Genomic DNA, 26525 nt, shown 5'->3' on the forward strand with positions numbered 1-26525 from the left:
TAAGAAGAAAGTATGTTTCAGAAAAGGAAAGGAAATTTTTGCCGTGTAAACTGCATGCAGGTTCCAAGTCCGAATAAAGGTGGAGGGAAGTCATTTTTCTTCTAATTGGCGCAATCGTATGTTTTATTTTTGGCGCAAATGATACCATGTAATTTTAAAACAGGTGGCACAAACGTAGCATTGGAGAAAAAAAGTTGTGGCACAAAAGGACGCATTTTTGGCGCAAACGGATCTCTCCCACCGAATCAGTATTAATAATTCTTCTTTTTTTGAGTGTATTCAGTTACATAACAGGTAAAAGGAAAGACTTGTCAACATGGGAGTGAAACTAAAATACACTTTTTGATTGAATGATTCGATCCACAATCAATCATTCTTATACAAATAAAAACGAAGATAAGCATACTTTTTAACCATTAAAATGAAATCAAGTCAAATGATACTTGGTCGCAATTTATCTATATTTCTATTTATGTCTCGCATAACTCTTAGTAGCTTTTGTTTTTATATTTAAAGTTTTTATATTGTGTAAAAGTTTTTTAAGAGGTGTTAATTAAATAATATTTTGTCTTGCCTTGTCTTGTATATATCGGGTTATATATATCGGCTCATCGAAAGTTAAATTTTCGGGGAATATTTTGATAGTTTTTTTTAAATTAGATAAAAATACCCCGAACAAAATTTGGAGTTCATGAATTGTTAATTGTTTTTTTATACTTTTTTTGGTAATTTGAATATACGTTTTATTCTGTACTTAATCAAATATGAGAATGTAAATCAAATAAGGGAGAGTGAACTTGACAACTCATGCCTCATTCAGCAGATGGAGGGATTTGTTCATTCCCTATTCCCGTTTTTTGCTGGTTTTTCTTCCACTTTATTCATTTTTTTAATTCCACTTTTTCCCTGTCTCCTAAGACTGCTCTCCATGTTATTAACCCCTATATCAAATTCACTACTTCATTGTCTGAGTCTTGAACCTTTTGATTAAGAAATGATGTAAATTTAACTTCAAGAACTTACTATTTTTTACTGTGTTTACTATCTTCCATGCAAGCTCGTGTCTAGATCCGCTTTACACGTGGACATTTTGTTCTAAAATGACTCAGTCGCTTACTCATTCTTCATTAATTAATTTATTAGAAGGAGGTTACGTAATGCTAAATACATATCGATCCGAATTACATGTCGTATAATAACATTGAAAAAATAAATAATGTAAAATTACTTGTAAAAGACTTAACACAGTTGCGCGTACTTAATTATAATCCGGATACCTTTTACAGTGTATAACTGTTAAACAATTTTTTCATCTGATTAATTTAATTATTTTCCATTTTATTTTGCAGAATGTGTTTTTTTTTTTTATTGTAAAGCGTTTGGTTAAAACCTATAGCCAGATTTTTTCTTACAATGCAAATATAAGTTATTTGTTTTGGATAGAATATCAAGAATTATAATTTTTATCATGTCCTCTTCAAATAAAAATTTGTAAGGGTTCCGCGGAACCCAGTGTCTCGCCTACTTTTGCTGTAAATCGCAGGTTCAACAAAAATGAGGCAAAAAATCAATAAAAATATTCCTCTTGATACTATCCTATGATTGTAAGAAGGTTCTGTCCAAGTTTGGTAAAAATCTAGGACAGTTCATGAATCTAATAAATGTGTTGAAAACTTTAACTGCAGACTGTATGTAATGTTAACTGGAAGAAAATCTAAGTCAATTTAAAAGTAAAATACAAAAAAAATGGAGTTATCTTTATACAAAATTTACTAACTTATGATCATAAATAAGCTTCTGTCCAAGTTTGGTACAAACCCAGGATAGTTTAAGAAAGTTATTCAAATCTTAAAAACTTTTACCACAGAGTGAATGTAATGTTTCCCTGCAGAAAAACTAAGTCCATTTAAAGGTAAAATACGGAATAAATGGATTTATTATTTTACGAATTTTGCCTCTGGATACTATCTAATAATCATAAACAAGCATCTGTCCAAGTTTGGTACACACCAAGGATAGTTTAAGAAAGTTATTAAAATTCTAAAAACTTTAACCACAGAGTGAATGTAATGTTTCCCCGCAGAAAAAACTAAGTCCATTTAAAAGTATAATACAGAAAAAATGGATTTATTTTTTTATAAAATTTGCTTCTGGATACTATCTTATGATCATAAACAAGTGTCTGTCCAAGTTTGGTACTGTCACCGGATATAGTTATCCATTTTGGTTTATTAATATGCATTTCATATTAATTGTGTTTTCCGTGTTATATGTTTTCCATTCATATCATATTCATATTTCATATCATCATGTTTCTTGACGATTGACGACAATAGTTTTGGGCTGCATATTTTGAAATAGACTATAGCTTTATACGCTATGTTTACGTACTCAATATTTAAATTAGTACAATAGAAAGTTAAAGCGATTCTTATTATTATTTAAATGATATATATTTATATTTAAATAGCATGAGTTATGCATGAGCTCAAAGCGCGGCAATACTAACCATATATATATTAATACAATTTCACTTTTAAAGTTAGTCACTGGTCATTATTACAATCGGGGAGGCGGCAGACTAATGTCTACGCTGCAGGTACTTGTAAATTTATTTATTCTTTTAGCAATGTTTAAAATGTTTCAATTAAAGTAAAGTTAAGAGCAACCCTACAATCGGCCTTAGAACGTATTTCAGAATTAGAACGTTTAGAAACGGAAAACCAAAAAACAATCAAACACATGAAAACCGAAAACAATAAGCTACAAACTGATCTCGAAAATGTGAATGACATATTAAGTCGACACTGTGTTGCGAACGAACGAAAATTTATACAATACGATGCTAACCACAAACTATTTAACCAACAAACCAAAGCAATTGGAGAATTCAATTTTGATTCTTATACGACCAGCGTTCAAAAAATAGGAGCTGAGATAGAAAGGTTCAACAAATTACAAGCTTCTCTACAAAAACAAGTTAACGAGTTAAAATTATCAACTCAAAAATCATATGCCGAAAAAGTATCAACGGAAACCCCGGCTCGAACCTCTAATCAACCGTTTCCAAAACAGATGAACTCTATTCCGAATAGAAGTAATCAGCAGACAAATATAAACATTCCAGTGTGTTCACCCGTAACGGACTTACCAAGCGAAGTAAACAAATCGACTAACGGTAATATTTCACCACTGTCAACTCCGAAGTCTTACACGAATACACACTTGGACTCACATAAAGATAACGGTTCGCGTGAAATTGATAAACAATCGAACACGTCTTATAAAATACCTGTACGATTGGATGGAGTAACCGAGAATATTGATACCGCCCCCGCAGAATCGGATGAAAACTTTTTTACTGGTGTTAAAAGAAAGAGAACGGCGAGATATTATTTATCGGGCATTAATCCTAAATCCACGAGATCAGGGATTCTAGCTTATCTCGAGAAAGAAAACGTACATGTGACTTACTTAAGATTGTTTAACCCAAAACATAGTGCACAGCGAGTATCTGCCAAACTCAATGTTGTTGAAAATTGCGCAGATTATGTTGAATCGTATAACTTTTGGCCGGATGGCGTACAGTGTAGAAAGTGGTTAAGTAATTATGAGTGGAACCATCGTTTTTCAAATGAAACTGAAAACGAACAGCACCATGAATAAACTCTTTTTCAAAATGTGTAAAACAAAACTTAACTATTGTATTTTGCGTATATTTATTTTGTTTTTGATTATGTCTAGTCTCAAATTATTAGCTTGGAATGTTAGAGGCATAATGTCCTCCACTGTCTGTTTAAGTAGTCTTTTGAAAAATACAGATTGTGATATTTGTGTAGTTTCTGAACACAAACTTAAAAAGAGTTCCCTACATTACCTTTCCACTATTGAACAGGGCTACAATTGTATAGGTAAAGCTGAAGACTTACCAAATAAATATCACGCTTATCATGGGAAAGGCGGTGTTGCTATATTGTATAAAAATACACTAGAGTTCTCTGTTAGTGAGATACATGATATCAACTCTGAAAGAGTTGTAGGTTTACAGATAAAAACCAAATCAAATGGGTCAATTTTTATTTTTGGAGCATACTTACCTTCTGACGATAGCTTAGATAATTATAGAAATGAATTGAACATGTTAGATAATTTAGTTTCTTATTATTGTAATTATGGCAGTGTTATTGTAGCAGGTGACCTTAATGCTAGTTGTCGTACTAAAGACAGATTGCATTCAAACCATTGTAAATCTGATGAATTGCAAAAATTTGTTAAAAGACACGATTTGTTATTTTCAGGTGGTCAAATTAAGCATACAGGGCCTGATTATACGTTCATTACTAAAAAAACTATGATTGATTACTTTCTTGTAAATAAGAGTGTCCTAAGGCAACTGAGGTCTTGTGAAATTCTTGACGAAGGTTCGATTAGCAGTACTTCTGATCATTTACCGATAGAAGTAGAACTTTCGATAGATAATAATCCACACCGAATAATGAATTCGTATAGCAAATTTCCGGCTTGGCATAAAATTAATGACGATCATATAAGAAAATATCAAGAATATATGGACGTACCAATAGAATTGTTAACCGACCGAATTAATTCAGACAATTTAGATGTAGATACTGTTAACACGGAAATCGAAAGTATTTTACATGAAGCGGCAGATTCCGTTATTCCTAAGTGCGTATTTAACCCATATACAAAACCATACTGGACACCCGATGTTAAGAAAGCTCATCAAATGGAACGGTCAATGCGTAAACGATGGCTGGCAAATGGACGACCCAGAGGAATGAGTCATGAATCGTATAAACATTACAAAAAAGCCAAATACGAATTTCGGAATGTGCAAAACGCAGCTTACGAACAATATATTCAAAAATGTTACGATGACATAAACGAAGCAGCTGAGTGCGATATCCGGTTATTCTGGAAACTAGTAAAAAGATGTAAACCATCAACATCAAGAATTTATCCGGAAATTATCCATAATGGCGATACATGTAATGATCCAGAAAGCATTGCGAATGCCTTCATGGACTATTTTTCAAACATTTGTACAACAAACAATACTGATACTTTTGATGCGTCAAAGAAACAATTTATTGACAGTGCGTATTCAGAGATTTTAAACACCTGCTGTAACTCCAAAGAGAACCTACCTGGTGGAGTCATCAAAGAATGTGAAGTGCGCGATATTGTCAAATCATTGATGCGTAAAAAAGCCAGCGGTCACGATAAAATTCAAAACGAACATTTAATATACGGCGGAGAAGTCCTTATCCGTTGCCTTACTTCATTTTTTAACCTCATAGTGAAGAAAGGTCGTGTTCCTTATGACTGGAAGTTTGGTTTACTGGTACCACTTTTTAAAGGAAACAATAAACCTAAAACATCTCCTGACAGCTACCGTCCGATTACACTTTTGCCGTGTGTTTCAAAGGTCTTTGAGCATGTTATAAAAAACCGTTTGCTTATCATATTGGAAAACATAAACTTCCCTAACTGTCAACAACAAGGATTTCAGAAGAACCTCGGTTGCCTAACAGCTTCCTTTAATCTACATGAGACCATTTTTCATAATCTTGAATTTTGTAGTAAGATTTTTGTAGCTTTTCTTGATAGTAGGAAGGCGTTTGACACAGTCTGGAGACTTGGTCTTATGTACAAATTGTTTCAACTAGGTGTTAACAATAAATTATGGGTAATAGTAAATGACTTTCATACAAATACAAAGAGTGCTATAGTTGTTAACCAGCACCAGTCAAATTTTTTCCCAGTGTTAGAAGGTGTAAGACAAGGCAGTGTGCTGTCTGGTTTACTGTATTTAATTTTTATTAATGATTTAATATGTGAAATTGAGAAATGCAATCAAAACACAGGTATATACAGTATCAATTGTGTTGCACCTGCTCTTGCCGATGACATATCATGTATTGCCACGACCCCACTGTCTCTCCAACGCATGCTTGATGTGTGTTTCGAGTACTCTAGAAACTGGCGGTTCTGTTTTAACGCAAGCAAATCAAGTATTATACAATTCTCCATAAATACGAGAGAAAACAATGTTAACTTCCACTGGTGTATTGGAAATAAGAATATTCCTTTATCTAACAACTATACACATTTAGGTATTGAACTTAATTCTCGATTCAAAACAAAGAACAGAACTATAAATGCTTGTAGAAAAGGTAAAAACGCATTCTTCGCGTTGAAAGGAGTAATGTCAAGAGCAACTAATCCGTCTGTATTAGTTAAATTGTACAAAACTGTTGTCTTACCAAGCGTTCTTTATGGCTGTGAAACATGGTGTAACCTCAAATCCTTTGATATAACGACGCTTAATTGTTTTCAGCACTTCATTGTCAAACACATTTTAGCTTTAAAAACTTCTACCAGATCTGATATGTGCGAGAGCATTATTGGAATTCATCCGATTATGAGTTTTATCCACAAAAGAAAACTGTTCTTTTTTCAAAAACTGTGTACGTTAGATAACAATTATCTTTCAAAAAGAATATTTTTGGTTCGTCTATTTTCATTCCTCATAGACCCTCACCGCCGTCACTATGGATACATCCCGGATATCATTGACATTCTAAGAACATATGGACTTATTCAGTATCTTACTGAATATATTGATACTGGTAGTTTCCCATCAAAAAGTCAATGGAAATCGATTGTTCACAAAACAGTTAACGAACAACAGTCAGTCAACTGGTTAAACCGTATTGCGTTAGATGACAATTTTGTGCGTTTTAGAAATATCCATAAAACAGTTTCTATGACAAACTTCTGGAAAAAAGCACAATCGTTTGCAGAAATACGAAATTCATATTTTATTACAAAACTGTTAGCTGATATACCAAATTCATCAGGAGATAAGTGCATCGAATGTGAAAATGATTTTAGTGATGTATATGTACATGCATGCTGTTCCTGCATTTGCACTTTAGAGCTGCGCGAATTGTGGTGGGATATTATCATCGAGAATTTTCCGCTACAACTTTATTCTGAGCTAAGTGAATATGACGATGAGGATATATATCAAATTTTGCTCGGAAGAATTCCATTAAATTTAAGTGTTGAATATTCTGAGTTTGAGAGACTATGTCACGCCCATGTGGTTCAGTGCTTAGCATTATATGGCCGTTGTGTCAGGCTATGCAATACATGATATGTCATCAATCGAGATTATAGAAGGCCTTAATTCTGAGTGACCAAAGTGTATATATTTGTCTGTATATGAGAAAAACTGTTGTGTACCTATTTCGTTTTTTTTTGTTGTTGTCTGATATTTAGTTAATTGTATGTATTCATTATATCTCAATTATGAGGAAATAAAGACATGAATGAATGAATGAGTATGGCTTGAAAGCCGCATTTTGGTATATAAGTTAATGTCAGAATAAAGCTCCGTTGCATGCAAATATTTCAGTATATATATTGTTCATATTTATTGGAACATAATTGTAAACCAAGTTTACAATTATGTTTCCCTGCAGAAAAACTAAGTCCATTTAAAGGTAAAATACGGAATAAATGGATTTATTATTTTACGAATTTTGCCTCTGGATACTATCTAATGATCATAAACAAGCATCTGTCCAAGTTTGGTACACACCAAGGATAGTTTCAGAAAGTTATTAAAATTCTTAAAACTTTAACCACAAAGTGAATGTAATGTTTCCACGCAGAAATAACTAAGTCCATTTAAAAGTAAAATACGGAAAAAATGGAATTTTATTTTTACAAAATTTACTTCTGGATACTATCTGATGCTCATTAACAAGCTTCTGTCCAAGTTTGGTAGAAATCCAGTATAGTTTAAGAAAGTTATTAAAATTTCAAAAACTTTAACCACAGAGTGAATATTTGTGGACGCCGCCGACGACGACGCCGACGACGGAATGTAGGATCGCTTAGTCTCGCTTTTTCGAAATAAAGTCGAAGGCTCGACAAAAATGGTCACCACATAAGCAGTCATCATTTGAAAAGGTTTGTATTTCAATTTGTCACAAAAACAAAGTGCATTAAGTCATCGAAAAATATCCGTCTCCTCACTTGGTTGATGCATTTAACAGTTAAAGCGCTTAACAGTACATGAAGTCACAGTGGGACATTTATCACAAAGCAAAAGTAACAATATGAAGACCGCCCTCTAATTGCAATTTCGCGGAATAATTTGGATGATTTTGACAATGCTACTTATGCTTATTTTTTTTTTCAGTGTTACACGAAATGTAGCCTCAACTATTATTTTCAGTACGATAAAAAAGAAAATAACAAACAAACATACCTTAAGGTGACCTATAGCTGTTAATTTCTGTGTCATTTGGTCTCTAGTGGAAAGTTTTCTCATTGGCAATCATACCACATCTTCTTTCTTTACAAACAAACAAACAAACAAACAACAACAGCAACAAAAATACCAAAACGTTAAATATTCATAAACATCAACATTTAAGATTTTTGCCACGCAATGTTAACAACTGTCAACATTAGCTCTTATGGTGTTTCACATTTATATATATGCATTTTACTTACAATTGAGAATGGAAATGGGGAATGTGTCAAAGAGACAACAACCCTACCATAGAGCAGACAACATCAGAAGGTCACCAACAGGTCTTCAATGCAGCAAGACATTCCTGCACCCGGAGGCGTCCTTTACCTGGCCCATAAACAAATACATATACTAGTTCAGTAATAAAGAACGCCATACTAACCTCCAAATTGTAATTAAAGACTTACAAAGGCCAGAGGCTCTTGACTTGGGACAGGCGCAAAAATGCGGCGGGGTTAAACGGGGTTCTGAGATCTCAACCCTCCCCCTATACCTCTAGCCAAGGCAGAAAAGTAAATGCATAACAATACGCATATTAAAATTCAGTCCAAGAGAAGTCCGAGACTGATGTTAGAAGGTGTAACCAAAGAAAATAAATACAAGAGGCTGTCACAACGACAGCAAACCGGATTTATTAACATTTATGTGTGTCCTGGCAATATCACAAGTACCATTACTGATGATTGGTGAAAGTGAAAATCGTCAGTATCAAATTTGACCTCCATTTTGTCATCATTATCAACATATTAAAATTTGAAAATCTTAGAGTGAATGCATGGTTCGTGAGTAAATGCAACAACGTGAATGAAAACACCATTTTACGATCTTTCAAGAACCATAACTCCTGAACGGTAAAAGTCAAAATCATCATTATTGAACTTGACCTCTATTTTGTCATCAGTAACAACATATTGAAATTTGAAAAGCTTTGGTTGAATGGTTCATGAGAAAATGCAAAGACACGACTGGAAACACCATTTTTCAATCTTTCAAGAACCATAACTCCTGAACGAAATAAGTCAAAATCGTCATTATTGAACTTGACCTCCATTTAGTCATCAGTAACAACATATTAAAATTTGGGAAGCTTTGGTAGAACAGTTCATGCGTAAATGCAAGGTCACGACTGGAAATGCCATTTTACGATCTTTCATCGACATGACTGAAAACGCCATTTTACAATCTTGCAAGAACCATAACTACTGAACGGTAAAAGTCAAAATCATCATTATTGAACTTGACCTCTATTTTGTCATCGGTAACAACATATTAGAATTTGAAAAGCTTTGGTTGAATGGTTCATAAGAAAATGAACGGACACGACTGGAAAACCCATTTCTCAATCTTTCAAGAACCATAACTCCTGAACGGTAAAAGTCAAAATCGTCATTATTGAAGTTGACCTCCATTTTGTCACCAGTAAAAACATATTAAAATTTGGGAAGCTTTGGTAGAACAGTTCATGCGTAAATGCACGGACACGACTGGAAACTCCATTTTTCAATCTTTCAAGAACCATAACTCCTGAACGGTAAAAGTCAAAATCGCCATTATTGAACTTGACCTTCATTTATATATATAATTAGTTGTCAGTAACAACATATTAAAATTTTAAAAGCTTTGGTTGAACAGTTCATGAGTTAATGCACGGACAACATTTGATTGCCGCCCGCCCGCCGAGCATCCCCAAATCAATAACCGACATTTTTGTCACAAAAATCCGGTTAAAAATGACAATAGTACATAGATATCATCCAACTTCGAGCAGTTAACTGATATGCCAGCTCCAGACTTCAATTAAACTGATTGAAAGATCATGTCGCCATCATATGAATATCAGGCAAAATCCTTCCATTGAGGGGTTTAGTATCCTACCATCATAACATATATGAGAAGAACATAACCCGTGTCATGCCAACAACTGGTTTCTAAATTAATGTGTTTATTTCCGATGCAAAGACCCTATAAGTGAATAAATATTAACGCCAAAATATGCAATCTTTAATGACCTGACAAAAGTATCGGTACTATATCCCTTCTTAATAAGTCTATTTAAAGGTTTTGTCAGCTTCTGAAGTGAATACTGACATTTTTGTACTTTATAAAGAATATTTACAAAAAATATTGGATGTCAAATACCTGAATGTATAAGAAGTCTGCATGTTGAGCTATATTTACGAATGATGTCCTTAGACCGATGATAAAATAAAGTAAATGTTTTGACTAGTTTGTGATATCGAAAAACCCTGGTGTAATAATTTTTCAGTAATTCATAAATTTCTCTCGTTAAAATATAAAACATTGTACTATGCGGTATGGGCTTTGCTAATTGTTGAAGGCCGTACTGTGACCTATAGTTGTTAATGTCTGTGTCATTTTAGTCTTTTGTGGGTAGTTGTCTCATTGGCAATGATACAACATCTTCTTTTTTATATTACATACACGATACTTAACCCACTTCTCTAGCGTCATTCTATTGTTCTAACTGTAATCTTTTTATGATCTACTGTATTAACTGAAGATAAACTATATCTATAATACTAAAATTACGAGGTCCAATTTGTCAGCCGTCATCACGTAAATACGACGAATCAAAGAATTCAACTTTATATATAACTAATATAGTACAAAGGTGTAGATTAAAAATTACATCACTCTAGGCACTTTTGTTATCCACGTAATTAGTATTGCCAATAATTAAGAAGTTCCGGGTCGATTCCGATATCGATACCAATATTATATTCACCTGTTACCTATTACCTTATCTGTATGTTCCGCATCTGACAGGCACACCACCAAACGGTGTATTTAGGATTAATATGCTATATACACTGGTCATAATCACAGGGTTGACACTACTAAATTGTCAAATTGTTACCTATTGTAGTATTTTATTCAGTAAGACTTTCTAAGATAACAATACGAATACTAAAAATCTGGACAAAAATAAGGCGTATATGTACATTTTTTCAATTTGTTAGCAGGCATGACGTAAAACAGCGAATCAAAGAATTCAACTTTATTTATAACTACATGTACTATAGGACAATGCTGTTGATTGAAAAATACTCCATTACAGGACCTTCTGTTTTCCAAATAATTAATATTACCAATAATTGATAAGTTCCAGTTCGACGGGTTCAAACAGAAAGATTTGAAAGCAGAGAAAACTGTGTATCTTATAATCGGCATAACTTTATCAGATGACAATACTAATACTAAAATAAGGGTTGCGCATAGTTATGTACTTTAGTTCAGTCACGGACCCGCGATATCACGGGTGTGTTCTAGTATAATACTAAAATTACGAGGTCCAATTTGTCAGCCGTCATCACGTAAAAACGACGAATCCAAGAATTCAACTTTATATATAACTAATATATTACAAAGGTGTAGATTCAAAATTACACCACTCCAGGCCGTTTTGTTTTCAACGTAATTAATATTGCAAATCTATAATTAATAAGAACTATCTTTAAAAAAGATATCCGACGTATTTAAATTTGAGTGTATGTTTAAAACTATCATTTCGATAACCTTCAGAAGCACAATGACTTAATGATGCAGGACCTCTTGAATAAAATCTCCAATTTTAAGTAACTACAAGAAATGCTTTACTAAGTCTGGTTATATTAAGGCAATAATATATAAGAATATTGTGATGACACCTAAAAGTTTTATTTGTCAAAAAATCTAGTATAAATAAAAAGAAACAAATATACATTTACTACTTGTTTTAAACTTAATTCATGGTTACCAAAGCTAGAAACTATTGGTAGTATAGATTATTTCTGTTTACATTTATCAAAACCCCGCGGAAATCTCACATGCGTAGGTGCGTTCTTAAAGTCATGTACGTTCCGAGTACAACAAAGTTTACATTAAAGATTATATAAAAGCTGTCATGGATGCAAAGAACTATCGGAGAAACAATTAATTTAATAAAAATATAAATCTTTGTAAGATCTAGTTCAAATATTTATAGTTTTTCATTTGCTTTCCATCACGATATAATTTTCGAGATGTTTTTTCAAACACAACCAAATCACCCAGCATGATAGCATTTTGTCCAATCACAGAAAGGATTTTCGAGCATGCGTAGTCTGTTGCCATAGTGAAGCGTCCTTAAGTTCAAAGTGCACAAACCGAAACTATACTGACTACGTCGGAAAAAGTTCCAGATCGAGTCCGATAGCGATACCAATAGTATATTCCCCTGTTACCGATTACCTTACCTGTACGTTCCGCGTATGACAGGCGCACCGCCAAACGGTGTATTCAGGATTAATATGCTATATACACGGGTCATAATCACAGGGTTGCAACTACTTAATTGTCAATTTTTAACCAGTAAGACTTTCTAAGATAAGAACACGAATACTAAAAATCTGGACTAAAGATAAGGCGTATAGGTACAGTTTTCAATTCGTTAGCGGGGCATGACGTTAAACAGCGAATCAAAGAATTCAACTTTATTTAGAACTAATATAGGACAATGCTGTTGATTAAAAAAAATACTCCATTCAAGGACCTTTTTTTAAAAAACAATTACGGGTTCAAACGCTAAGATTTGAAAGCAGAGACAACAGTGTATCTTATAATCGGCATGCCTTTATCAGATGACAATACTTATACTATATAGTACTAAATTAAGGCTTGCGCATAGTTATATACTTCAATTCAGTCACGGACCCGCGATACCACGGGTGTGTTCTAGTATCTTGTTATATTTATCATCCTAAGAAATAGTTTCATATGAAAGGTGCATACGTGCGCATATTTTCATCCCGAATAATTACAGTCTGTTGTATATGCATGATACCACGACTGCTGACATTCCAAGATGACATCCGAAGACAACGGATTGTCATATTACTCGATATAAACATATATATAAATAAATATTGAACACGAACATGCAATCAGATTTTTCCATGTCTGTTCTCTTTCATGTTATCGATTTGAAAAAATGTATTACTCATATTCTTTACCTGCATAAGATTGATTTTTTGTGGATCGAATCAGTCAACAAAATTGCTTACCCTTGTTTAACTTTCAATTTTGACAAAATTAATAAATGAACAAAGCTAGTAAATGTGTAACCCACCACCAGCAAAGGGGTTGCACTGAAAGTTACATGAATAATCTTAAATGTTGACTTGCAAGACTATTGTATTTCAGCGATGCCATCTTTTAATCTTATTCTTTTTAGCTTACTTTTATTTTGTTTGCTTTAATAAATAATACAATGCTAGTATAATGACTGCTTATAGAGAAATGTTTCTTAAAACTCCACTATTATCTATCTTACTTGAAACAAAACCAATCGTATTTTAATTCTATGTCTAAATTGTGAGTAAAGACCCTATTATATCCATTATTCATGATATTTGAACGTTCTTCAGTATGTTTATGTAGCGATTTCAAAGTATAGAATAAAAACGATACAAGAAGGAAAATTACTCATAAAGATATTTATTTCTGAGGACTGGTTTGAACAATGGTCGTTTCTCCGCACCGTTGTAATAAACTGAACCTTTCAAAGCAAATGATAACAGGTGCTTTTGGTTTGACAATAATAGTTGTATGCTATTATTAATGTTCCGTTGTTTGATTATAAATTGTCCAAATAAACGTCACGTCAACATTAGGCGGACTGTTAGAAGTTAGATGTAAAAGTAACGATCTTAAAACTATTATTTGGAGCACTACAATTCAAAACCAAAATTATCACCGTAGGAAAACTGAAACATATAAAACCTAAGAGATTAACAATATTTTGCTCGGTACCATACTTACTATAACAATATATCATGCTGGTACAAGGTTCCAATTTTTTACTTCTAATATTAACGTCGCTCGTTAATTCGTTTACGAATCCATTATAAATTATTTGATACATAACTGTTTTTTCAATGTTACTACAATATGAATATATAATATAGGGTAATTCCTAATCAAAACTAAATTAAAAGTAGCATTTTTAGCTCTAAATTGTAGTCTAGACTGGATCTAAGTTCATAATATAAACTTATATCAAGTATGACTAAAATGGGTTGATGGGGTTATGAACAAAAATGTGAACATGAGTAGTAATAGCTATTTAAGGATTGCACTGAATAGACATAGATAATTCTAATTATTTTACATATCGACTTCCCATTCATATATCTTTGCATTGGTGAACACACATTCTGTCTAATATTTCTGTCTATTAAGACAACTATCACTATTAATAGTTTTTTATCTGTATTTTATTTTTCATTTACATGTTGTACTGTTAAAACAAAAATCATCCTTAATCAGAACGATAGTTGTACGAGTGAGTGTATGCGAGTTGGAGAGGAAAGCTTTTTTATTTTTACTTTATGTGATTACATGCTTGTTATGAGCCCTATGCTTGGGAAATAAAATATCTTTATCTTATCTTATCTATTAACCTACAAACACGGTCATAATTGCAATTATATTAAACATCCTAATTTTGGGTGGAACATTGTGACTTGCCATTGAGATATGTCAGGATCTAGTAAATGAAGTGATAAAGAACGAAAAAAAGTAAAAAGGAATATAAAATTTGCTTGTACAAGATGATCTCCTAATAACTATAGGATAAAATAAGGGCAAACATGTCATGCAAGGATCAGGATTTTTAATAAAGTTCGACAAAATATCAATACTTGGTTAAAACAGTTTACTTATTAAAAGTAATTTGTTCTTTCAAATCGTTTTTAAAGTCTGGGACCTTTTTTTCGAAAGTATTATAAGATATTTCATAATATATAGGACATAATTTATGATCATCTTATGAATATCATATGATAAGTCATAGGATGTAGATCAAAGCTGCCGTAAGATAGACATAGCTATTATATTCTTAAGACGGTCATAAGTGAACACTATTTTCTATCATTTTAAATAATGATTAAAATATGATACAAGTACTGTTTGTATCAAAATGAAAAGTATGAACATATTAATTCTGACATTTAGTAATATTTACGAATATTTGATTTTTCCCTTTGTAATGAACATGACATTTCATACAAAAAAGACTTGAAATATGAGTTGATAATTTGTTTGAATTTAGTTAGTAATATATAATAAATCACAAACTTCGCGTTCATGTATTATCATACATACAATGTTATTTAATTGTGCAAACTTTAAGATTCGGTACATCGAAATGCCCGTGCAAATATGATGATATAGTACTGTACTAGTAAAGAAATAATGTGTATATTTTTTTATAAAAAAAAAACATGTTTTATTTTCTGTACCTTACCCGGATTGACAAAACAAATAGTTGTTTCGGAGCCTAATGCATTTGAAATGAAGTATACCATTGTCCACTATATGAGTTTTGCTGGAGAATGATATTACATTTCAGTTACCATTTAGAATTGGTAATTTCAATAGCACATTGAAAATCAAATTCTTTCTGTCTATTTTTATCTGCATATGTGTCAGCTGACTGAACAAACTACTTCAAGTATCATAGTCTAGATAATGTTCTAATATCAGTCAACAAGAGAAAAACAAGATATTACACTTCCGACCACAAACTTTCAATCACCTAATTAACGCGTAAATGCACGTTCTATCTAATAGTTCATACAAAATTCTCAGAAATGATCCTGAATATGTTTAATTGTCATTTGTTCCATGTTTGCATTGTGTTCTGATTCTTTGTAAATATTTTTTAGGGTAAATTTATTTCTGTTTGATGTGATGCTGTTCTAATCTTATTTTAATTGTCTTTTGTTTATACTGTATCTTTTCTGTGGTAATCTGTTATGTAATAGGGAAATGTGTGTTAACACCTGAGCAAAACATCCAACCTCATATCTTCTTGCAAATTCTTTGACCTGACAATTAAACCATCCTGATCTAACTTTCGGCCCTATATTTTAATTTTGCTAATAAATGTGTCAGTGAACAAAATCCTCAAAGTCACACATAATGAGTTCATATTAATTTCATAGTAATTTAAATAATTTAATTACCCCTGATTTCTTTCAGAACACACCGTTTGAACTCATGATATGTAAAATTAAGGATTTAGTGCTCACATTATTATCAACCTAATTTTTCCTGCTATCACCTATCTTGTAAATAAACTCCTGGGAAATACTGTGTAGCAATGCCATTGGTATCCATGTTTGAATTAAACATAAATCATAATTTAATTACAACTTTTATTTTATATATATACATCACAATTATAATTTGGCCCTTGGGGAAACTACTCAGCTAAAAAATTTAATTTTTTGCTCCATGCCTAAACCAAGAGCTTAGCTATGTGCATACTGAAAAGTAGCAAAGTATAGACCCCTGGCTTGACATCACACCAACCCAATTGGAACGATGGTTCAAAATAAATGCAATGAGGTTATCAGGAAGCCTATGAGGCTATCATTCCTAGAGGCTATCATGCCTATGAGGCTATGAGGAAGCCTATAATGAGACAATGAGGAAGCCTATAAGGAGGCTATGAGGAAGCCTAGTAGTGTTGATGTTGAATTGGTGTTGGAATGAATTTGTATGAAATTTGACAGTTTATCCCCAGAAATTCTTGGGGGATGAGTGAAATTTTTGAAACAACCAGTGATAAAATTTCATAAATGGCCATAACACAGATGGTAACAGCTGAGTGTCCCCAAGGATTTGTGAGGTTAGGGAGGGGGTACCTTCAATAAAGCCATGAAATAAAAAAAATAAAAATAAATGTTATCGCATTATAATACACAATATCAAAATCAATTGTCAAACAAAAACAATATCATCCAGAATCTCTGTAAAAAACATGCGTATGGAATATTTGAAAATGAGCATGCTCTTAAATTCTACCTAACCTACTTTGAGCTGTTTTAATAGAATGCTGGCGTTACCCTAATGTATCTGATGTAACTATCTGAAGTCCAGCGCCCTAATGTTTTTATCAAGTGATCTTCTATTTTTGCCTTACCAGCACTTGTAGCTGCCCCAATTCTAAAACTATGACCATTATAATGACTTGAGTTGAAACCACATATATCCAGTACTTTTTTAATACAAGTGATGAAATATTGTCTCTCCAGAGGTTTCTTAACTTTCATTTTAGTGCCAAACATGTTCCAGGATATCAGAATGATATAAGTGATGCTCTATCTCGTTTACAGATAGACAGATTCCGCAAACTAGCTCCCAGTGCAGCACAACATCCAATGATTTAGTGCCAAACATGTTCCAGGATATCAGAATGATATAAGTGATGCTCTATCTCGTTTACAGATAGACAGATTCCGCAAACTAGCTCCCAGTGCAGCACAACATCCAATGAAGTGCCCAAGCAGCTCAGATGTAATGTGGTCCTAAATCAAGCAGTGAATGAACTTTGGAACAGTGCTATTGCTAATACTACAAGAACTGTGTATGATACTGGGTTCAGAAAATTTGAGACTTTTATGTTATTGAATGGTTTTCAATTTTCTAACTTACCTCCTATTTCTGAGGATATTTTAATTTATTTCATAGCCCACTGCTTTAAAATTCTGAGTTTACAATACTCTACCATTAAACTATATTTATGTGGAATTAGGTATAAATATGTACAGGGTAATCAAAATGATCCCTTACAATCTGCTCATAATACACCTTTAATCAGACTTGATTATGTTTTAAATTCTGTAAAAAGACTGCAAAAACCAAAAAATCACATAAGATTACCAATAACTTTCGAAATTTTGGAAAAAATTGTAAATTGTTTGAGGAAAGGTTTTTGTTCCAAGTTTACTGATTTAATGTTAAGAACTGCATGCATTGTCGCATTTTATGGATTTGGAGTAGTAGCCAGATATGGGAAATCATGTAGTCATTGACCTTGCTTATTTGTTGTTATTTTCTCAAACTTTTGTGAAGAGTTTACTGTATGTGGCTTAGATTGTACTTCAGTCCTACCTTGAGAGGAGAAAACTTTTTGACAAGATAATAGGGTATGACCAGCGACTTTACATCTGCTACAGATATGTGAAAAATGACAAAAACTCCTGGTACAACCCCTACTGGTATTAAAATTATTGCAAACCTCCCGCCCAGAATGATAAATTTTCTTTCTACCTAACTTATCAGTAGTGTCTACCTGCCTTGATACTTTATCTGGGTAGTCTTGATATGTCATGGAGGTTTGCATAGGACAAAAAGCAGTAGTGTGATCAACCAAATTACAAATTTTGCAAACATTTACATTCCCACCAGCAACTTTTAATGAAAGAAGATCCCTATCTCTTTTGCTCCAGTCAACTTTAATCCTTCTCTCCCTTAAAAGAGCTGCTGATTTTGCAGAAAACAATTTATGGTAATCATAAAATCTGTCATTATAAAAATTACTAATATCTATAATCTCATCTTCATAAGCATCTAGCTCTGCTCTACGGTCAGGGTAAACTGATGACATGACCCTCTTAAACTTGCCAAATGCCTTAATGAATTCTTGAATTGTGAGTTTTCTATTAAGACGGGGATCTGGCTTCCCAGAAATATTTAACTCTAACCCATTAGCTGCAACAGAGTGAATTTGGGGAGTTTCATAGTTTGGGATAAGAAGAGATGCCAAATTAACATCCTTACCGTCAATGATTTGCTTTTGAATAGAAGGAGATATAATGTCCACATTAGAATATTCATCCGAACGCACTCCACATGAAACATTTCCAACTTGTGGTCCTGAGATGAAAGATGCATGCTCTTGTGTATTTCCATGTAAAACGGTATTATTTCCTCTGTTAGACGTTTCACTCCTATTCCCAATCCCTGCATGGTTGTACCACTGTTGAAGGTTGAATTCGCGATCTCTACCTGTGTCATGAGTACAATTGTCTCTGTAAATTAGCTGTTTGAAGGTCTCTTGAAGTCCTTCAAAACACTGAGCTATGTTCCTGTCTGTTCCACCATTCTCATTTTCACCATTTGTAACACTGCTTCTGTGTTGAGGCACTGATTCTGCTAAGTTAATTGGAAGAGTGCTCTCTGGTGAGGAATCTGCGTTAATCTCATCACTAACGGTGTCTGTCTGTTGTGTCTCTAAAGATGTTTCTCCATCAAAACAATTCTCTAAATAAAGTTGTTTTAACACTTGTTTTGACATACCAGAAGGTGTTCTTATTCCCTTTTTTTTAAGTTCTTCTTTTAGTTTGTTTATTGTCCAGTTAGAAGGGTTATTAGAATCCCATTGGGTCTCATACGGAGAACTCCTAGTTTTCCTTCGAACACCTTTTCCTCTGCCAGACATTTTGTTGTCAGTTATTCCAAAATAATGTTTATTTTTTCAGGTTATATAGTTTGAATTATATTTAGTTTTTTAAAAACTGTAATATAGCTTTTGTAAAGTAATCCAAACACTGAAAGTTCAAGTTTTTAGCTAAAACACTATTAGCACTATTAGCCAAGATTATTCTATAACTACTTAATCTGCATTTAGATAAATGAATACTCAAGGCAGCATACACAGGTTTTTAATACACAACTTGTTAATGGGATACTCCTAAGTGGGAGGAGTTAAAACTGCACCCAGATTAATGTATCAAGAAACAAAGGACAAAGGAAGCCAAATGCCACAAGTGGTCACTAATTAACAAGACATGTATATTTGTATTGGAACTGATGAAATTAGACCTCCTGCTAAGAACATGTGATAAACTTCATATCTAACTGATTGACATATGATAATAAATCTGTTTCATCTCAACAGCAAAGAAAATACACATCCTGGGAAAATCCTAAAATAATGACTACTGAGTAATTAAAATCAAATTATGTATAAACATAACTTATATAACATATAAGCACCTAATATGATCAAGCTTTATTCAAAGTCATGTATCTTGCTCTTCTTTAAAGAATTTTAAGAATTGGGGATATAACTGACAACAAGCAGAATTACAATGCTGTTGCATGTTAAGTCCAATTAAAGTTTTGAAAGGAAACAGATTTACTTATGTTTCAATAATTGTAGATGATGGTTCCCGTAAAGAACAGTTGATTCAGTCCAAAAATTAAATCATGAGTTATGGTGGTATTTACTGAAAAAAATGTGGTTAAGCGGAGATAATTCTATCTTCTTTGCTATTTCAAAATAAGCAGTTATAAAGCTTTCCGTGAACAACTTGTTCACCAAGTATCAAAATAGTAAACGAAAGCATCGATTCAATTTAATATTGCTTTAGCATTTGTTTGTGTAAGAAGTTTATTCTATATTCTTTAAAAACAAGTTTTTCTAAAGTATATTTATAAGGGCACTAACATCAGTCAAATTCATGGTCACCGATTTGACTCAAATTCTCATATTTGATTTATAACAATGTAAAACATTTATCCAAACTATCAAAAGTCTAAAATAAACAGTTTACAGAGCATGGGGTAGATAATATATAGGTTCGTTTCGTGTGTATTTTAGTTCAGACGCCATCTAATTAACTATCGATTTGACTTTAGACGACCATATAAGCGATGTAAACATAAATAAAGATATGAATAGATTGAACCAACACGTGTAATTGGATTTTTATAGGTCTGTTTGATTTTATTTATAGAATAAAAATAGATGTTTCTCGTTGTTTTTAACCGTATAAGAACTATTTTATGTGCATCGAATTGGTAATCAAATGATTTGCCGTAGTCTCACTTTCATTATTGACAATATTTTTCTTTAAATAACCAGTACACGTACTATGCATGCGTTGTCAATCTCTAGCTAGGGGTTAAATCGAAGTTCACATGAATACGGATTTAAAAGGGGCGACTCACGCACTTGCAAAAGAATAACTAATTTTCAATGTTTCTCAGTGTGACTTGACAGAAGTTAACCTTTTTGGCTGCAAAAAGCGAATTGTTATTTCACTATTTCACTTTCATTATTGATTGAACAGAAAAAAAAATAAACTATAGATATTTATATATCTCGTAGATAGTGCCCCTTTACCGTAATAAAAAATAATGTATGGTTAGATTTTTTTGATTTTATGTAAATCTCTGTTTTGATCATACTATTTGTTAACATTTATTTATCAATTAATGTGAAGGAAAATGTGGTCACACTGAAAAAAAGACAACTACCCTTCTTAATTTTGTATGTATTTAAAGTCATATGAAACGAGTGAGTGGTGAAAAATAATGTTTGTCCGATTCTTAAACCAATGCATGTATACATCATAAACTTAGTCCTCTGTGCACGATTTTATCATTATTTTCGCAAATATATCATATAATCGTCAATTTATTTTCTGTCTGTTTGTTATGATTTAACAAATATGGCTGCTCATTAAATGCCGTGTTTTGAAGTCGAGTTTTATCTATTGTAACCTTATAGTAAACAAGTCACAAAATACATGGGTATAGAGCACGTGTTTTACATGTATAATCAGATATTTGTTTATTTCAATGGCAGATCCCTGTGTATTGTGGTCACCGAATTTTTACGAGGAGGGTCACGCTCGGGTCACTATGCATACGGAAAATATGTCGGCGAATTGCTTCCTGGAAGCAAGCAATTAAAAATAAGTAAACTTCTTCTAAATGTGGACAAATTAAAAAAATGTCCTCAGAAAAAAGGATATGTTTATAAGTTGTATAATGAAAACTATCCATTTAGTTATAAAAAACATATGCAAACTTGTTTTTTATTTGAGGTTTCTTATGACTTTAACATGAACCAAGGCAATAGGGTAAATGTAAGGAGGTGTAAAATAAGTAATACACTGTCCATATCCAGGAACACATACTAAGTTTATAATTTATACTGCCAGGTATATTGCTCTTTACGGAATATTCGTCTTAAGATCTCATTTTTTCATTTATGTTGTTCGTATATTTTTATCTTTAAACTTTCATATTTTACCTGTTTGTGCATATTAATTTTTCATTAGACATCTGCAATATTTTGTCAAATCCAAGTATCAGAATAATCTAGATAAAACAGATGGGGAATCTGTCGTACTCAAATAAAACTATGAAAAATTCACATTCTTAACTTTTGCAGTCCGTTTAATTACAAAAACTTATTATGAATTTAAGTCAACTTCATATATAAATCTGACTGAGCTAAAAATTATCTTTTTAATCCTTTTATTGTGTGGACACACGTATACTTTTCCATAGCGACAACTCTGACACAAAAGAGGATAATTAGCAAATATGAAAGCAAATATAATATAAATTCTTATATAGCAAACAGTTTTTTTCAATAAATGTCATTTCAAGTATTTTTCTACATTTCATATTAATAAGCTTGATATATGTCAATTTTTTTTTCATTCGAACTATCGTAAAATCATGACAAGAGAGAAGAATACAACAATTGTAGCTAAAATTAGAATCCCTTGTGTTAATCAGGTCAATAAATGTTTATATCTCCTGAAATGATTTCATACACTATATCTGAAGATGCATCTTAAGCCGGATTTGTTACTAAATCGGCTTATCATATTGAGATATTTCCTGTATAAAATCTGTATTTTTGACATTTATCACTAGCTATGGTATGTATTTTATTTCATTTATAATCATTTCTTTTTTCTTATTTAAGTTCGGAATCTTTTATTTCATTTAGCATATTGAAACACCGTTCCAATATTTGAAAATTCAAAACGTTTGAGCACTTTCTATTTATGTTTTTAAACATAAGATGAGGAATTAAAGGCCTTATTTCTTATAATAAGATAAATTTTCATCCATGAACAAATAATTAATGATACATTTATCTATTGATACTAATAACTGTTCCAGTTTCGATATCATTTATCAAGTTATAATGGATTCAAAGCAAAAGGGAATCTCTATGAATTCAAGAATTCGAATTTCAATTTACATAGATCAATTTTCATTTTGATACATTGTCGAAATATCTATCCCAAATTCCTATGGATATTCGTTTCATCCAGGGATCATTCCATTTGATAAGTATATATTTAATATAAATATCATTCAATGAAAATCGAATGTTTGAAATCTATACATGAAGTGTTGAAAAACAAGTAAAGCGCTTATTTATGATAATTTACTAACTCTATGTTTCCACTGTTGTACATGATTATGAGCTGATTGTTTTTTTCTTTTTTTTAACTACAGGATAGATCAATATTCAATGTAGTAATCTTGATAGCTATTCTAGTTGTTGGTGCAAAATGTTTATATATGGCTGAATTGCAGTCAGGTGATAAAATCTGTGAGAGAACCATTACGTAAGTTGGCGGGAAAACTAAACAGGCAATTGCTTTAATGATAGATTGGTTGATCGTTGCTAACTGCATAGTGAAAACATACTTGTATATTCAGGATAATGTACACTATACAAAATATTATCAAAAGGAATATCTCTGAATACGATTTTAACATTACAGTTTTACGACAGTAGCTTTGTTTATTAAAAAAAGGTTAACAAACAGTGTCGCATGGAGAGATTTGTGGAGTTACGAATTACGAACTACGGTCTCATTCCAAAGATCATTGATTTGATGTTATGTAACTGAACCTCCTCTCCTCCAAACAAGTAAACTGGTCCTAAAGAATTCTACAATCCAAAACAGAAGGCATTTGTCTATGCCTTACAAATGCGTTTAAAATGTCACCTAATACACTATGATTAAATTGACCAAATAATACTTTTTTTAGACACCACTCATATGTTTACTAAAGACAACTGTTAACGTTAGTCCTGCATTGATTTATGTTCGTTATCTTTTTTCTCTCATAAATTTCTGTTATATATAAATAAAAAGTAAAAGCAACAAAATACATAACTCCGAGGAAAATTCGAAACAGGAAGTGTCTAATCAAATGGCAAAATCAAAAGCTCAAACACATCAATCGAATGGATAGCAACTGTCATATTTCTAAGTTTGTGAGAGGCATCTTCGTAATTAGAAAACGTTTGAAAGCATATTAATTGTTTTGCAGGAGAACAGTAATGTATACTGCATACACTACCAGGCAGAAATGGGTTTGCAATATATTTGGTAGAAACTGTTACTTGTAAGTATAAACATTGTGTTAGTTCTTGGGAAAATTATACACAAAAACCTTTACATTCGAAATAACATTTTCAAATGAAGTAAAATACTTTTTCGAGTATTATCCATTGGAATACTGGAATTCCTAAAAAAAAAGCATATTGCTTGTTCGACAAAACGGTTCCTACCAACACAACTGTATATAAAGGATAAATTTGGTTGAATTTCCAAACCTGGACTCTCTTATACCGAGTGGATTACAACTAAAAAGTCTGTGCCGTATCACGAACTTCTATCCTCTGTTAGCTTTGTGTGTTTTATTTTATTTTGGTTCATTTATGTTTCGGATTTTAGTGTGGCGACCACTACGTTAACCTTCTTTACACTATTGCTTAGAGGCATGTTTCTGATTCGGAACTTTTTTGTTGCTTTGAAGATCTATTGATGGCCTTGTGCTGTTTTCTGCTCTTTATTCGGGTTATCTCTCTGACACGGACATATTCACTGTTTTCTTTCTCAATGCTATTGATGGTTTAGAAGCATTATTTTCTTATAGATAAAATTGAGGATGGGAATGGGGAATGTGTCAAAGAGACAACAACCCCATCATAGAGCAGACACCAACAGAAGGTCAACAACATGTCTTCAATGCAGCGAGAAACTCCCACACCCGGAGGCGTTCCCCCTCCGACCCCCAAACAAATATATATACTAGTTCAGTGATAATGGACGCCATACTAAACTCCAATTTTGTACACAGGAAACTAAAATTTAAAATAATACAAGACTAACAAAGGTCAGAGGCTTCTGACTTGGGACAGGCGCAAAAAGGTGGAGTTTCATCAGCTACATAACAAGTACAAAGTATTGATGTGATTTATAACAACCTTTTCCAAAACTATTCGTTCATAAATTTTAAAATTTTAAACAAAATAAGATTTCAACTCACTGACCATGGCTGGATTTGGCTATATTTAGATCCTTCATTTCTTTTCAACTGTTTCGGTTCTTATAAATCTCTTTCTTTTGGTTAGTTCAAGTAACTTTATTCCATCCTTCTGTTTTAGACGTATTCTATCCTTAGAAAAAGTTTCGACAGGATTTTTTTCTATCGCAATTGATTTCGAGAGGAATGTTCATACATAAAGTCATATGATTTCAGCCTCTTCATGACTGTGCTATTTATTTCAAGGTTTTAGAAAGAATATATTAAACTCTATAGGAAAATTACGAAGAATGTTTTGATATGTTTTCGTTTGTTTTCTATTGGCCATGTTGATGTCTTTTTGTCAACTTACTGGTTTTTATTGCATCTTAAGTAAATTGAAAAAGAAATTCAAAGGTTACAGTTATATTATACGCGTAGGTTGATAGGAAATGAATAAGAAATAATCTTCTACCAGATTTGCATGTTATGATTTTTACAACTTATTGTATTGAAAGGTTTTCTATTTAGATATTATTTACTGACATTTTCAACTCATTATCATTTTGTATTACAAAATAAACATTATAAAATGATACAACATGTTTTATTTAAATAGTATACAAAAAAATTATTCTTTTTAGTATGTACTTTATTGTTTCTGTAAAACAAACAAGAACTGAAACTGTTGTAACTCCAGTATGTTGTGAAGGATACATCGAAGAGGACGAAAAATGCATAAGTAGTAATTGTCTTTTTATTGGATATTATTTTATTCTGCTACAAACATTCTCAAAAAAAATAATAGTCGAATTAAAAAGACAAAATGCTGTACTCAAAATGCTACATAAAGAAATAGTTCCACGTTACAATAGGTCGCCACATAAAATATGTTATCCTATAAAGTAGTTATGCTCAAGCCAAAACAAAAATTAAAATCGTCTGTCATTTAAAATATTCTACTGAATATATATTAGATTTTATGTAACCGTATTTCTCAAATGTTCAAATATCAAACATCCATTTCGAAAATACAAATTAAGGTAAAAATACCCGAGGGAATCACACGAAGTACATAAGTAGTAAGACGGGATGTGTCTACAGAGTGAGCGTATCCTGCTAAGTATTTCAATCGGAAATAGGAAAAGTTCAGAAAAATTCCAGATGATACATCTATCCTTGTATCAAAATATCTAAGACTGTGGCGAGTTAAGACACGGACACAGCGTATCTGTCAACCTTTTTGCAATAGAGAAAACAGACA

General features: G+C 32.3%; 1 protein-coding gene across 2 annotated transcripts in view; it reads left to right on the forward strand.

Annotated features, from left to right (window-relative positions):
• LOC134686347 (uncharacterized) overlaps positions 1 to 26525 on the forward strand; it is a 45904-nt gene that overhangs the window by 11642 nt on the left and 7737 nt on the right. Inside the window, exons 1-4 of one of the 2 annotated variants that reach the window (XM_063546022.1) lie at positions 22748 to 22866; positions 23456 to 23568; positions 24284 to 24358; positions 25906 to 26006. In XM_063546022.1, the coding sequence (XP_063402092.1) occupies positions 22864 to 22866; positions 23456 to 23568; positions 24284 to 24358; positions 25906 to 26006 (292 nt within the window). In that variant the 5' untranslated portion in view covers positions 22748 to 22863. Of the gene's footprint in view, positions 1 to 22747; positions 22867 to 23455; positions 23569 to 24283; positions 24359 to 25905; positions 26007 to 26525 lie in introns of those variants that run through there. The other variant, XM_063546024.1, reaches the window with a different exon arrangement.

This window comes from Mytilus trossulus, chromosome 10, assembly GCF_036588685.1.
Source record: "Mytilus trossulus isolate FHL-02 chromosome 10, PNRI_Mtr1.1.1.hap1, whole genome shotgun sequence".
Classification (NCBI taxonomy): domain Eukaryota; kingdom Metazoa; phylum Mollusca; class Bivalvia; order Mytilida; family Mytilidae; genus Mytilus; species Mytilus trossulus.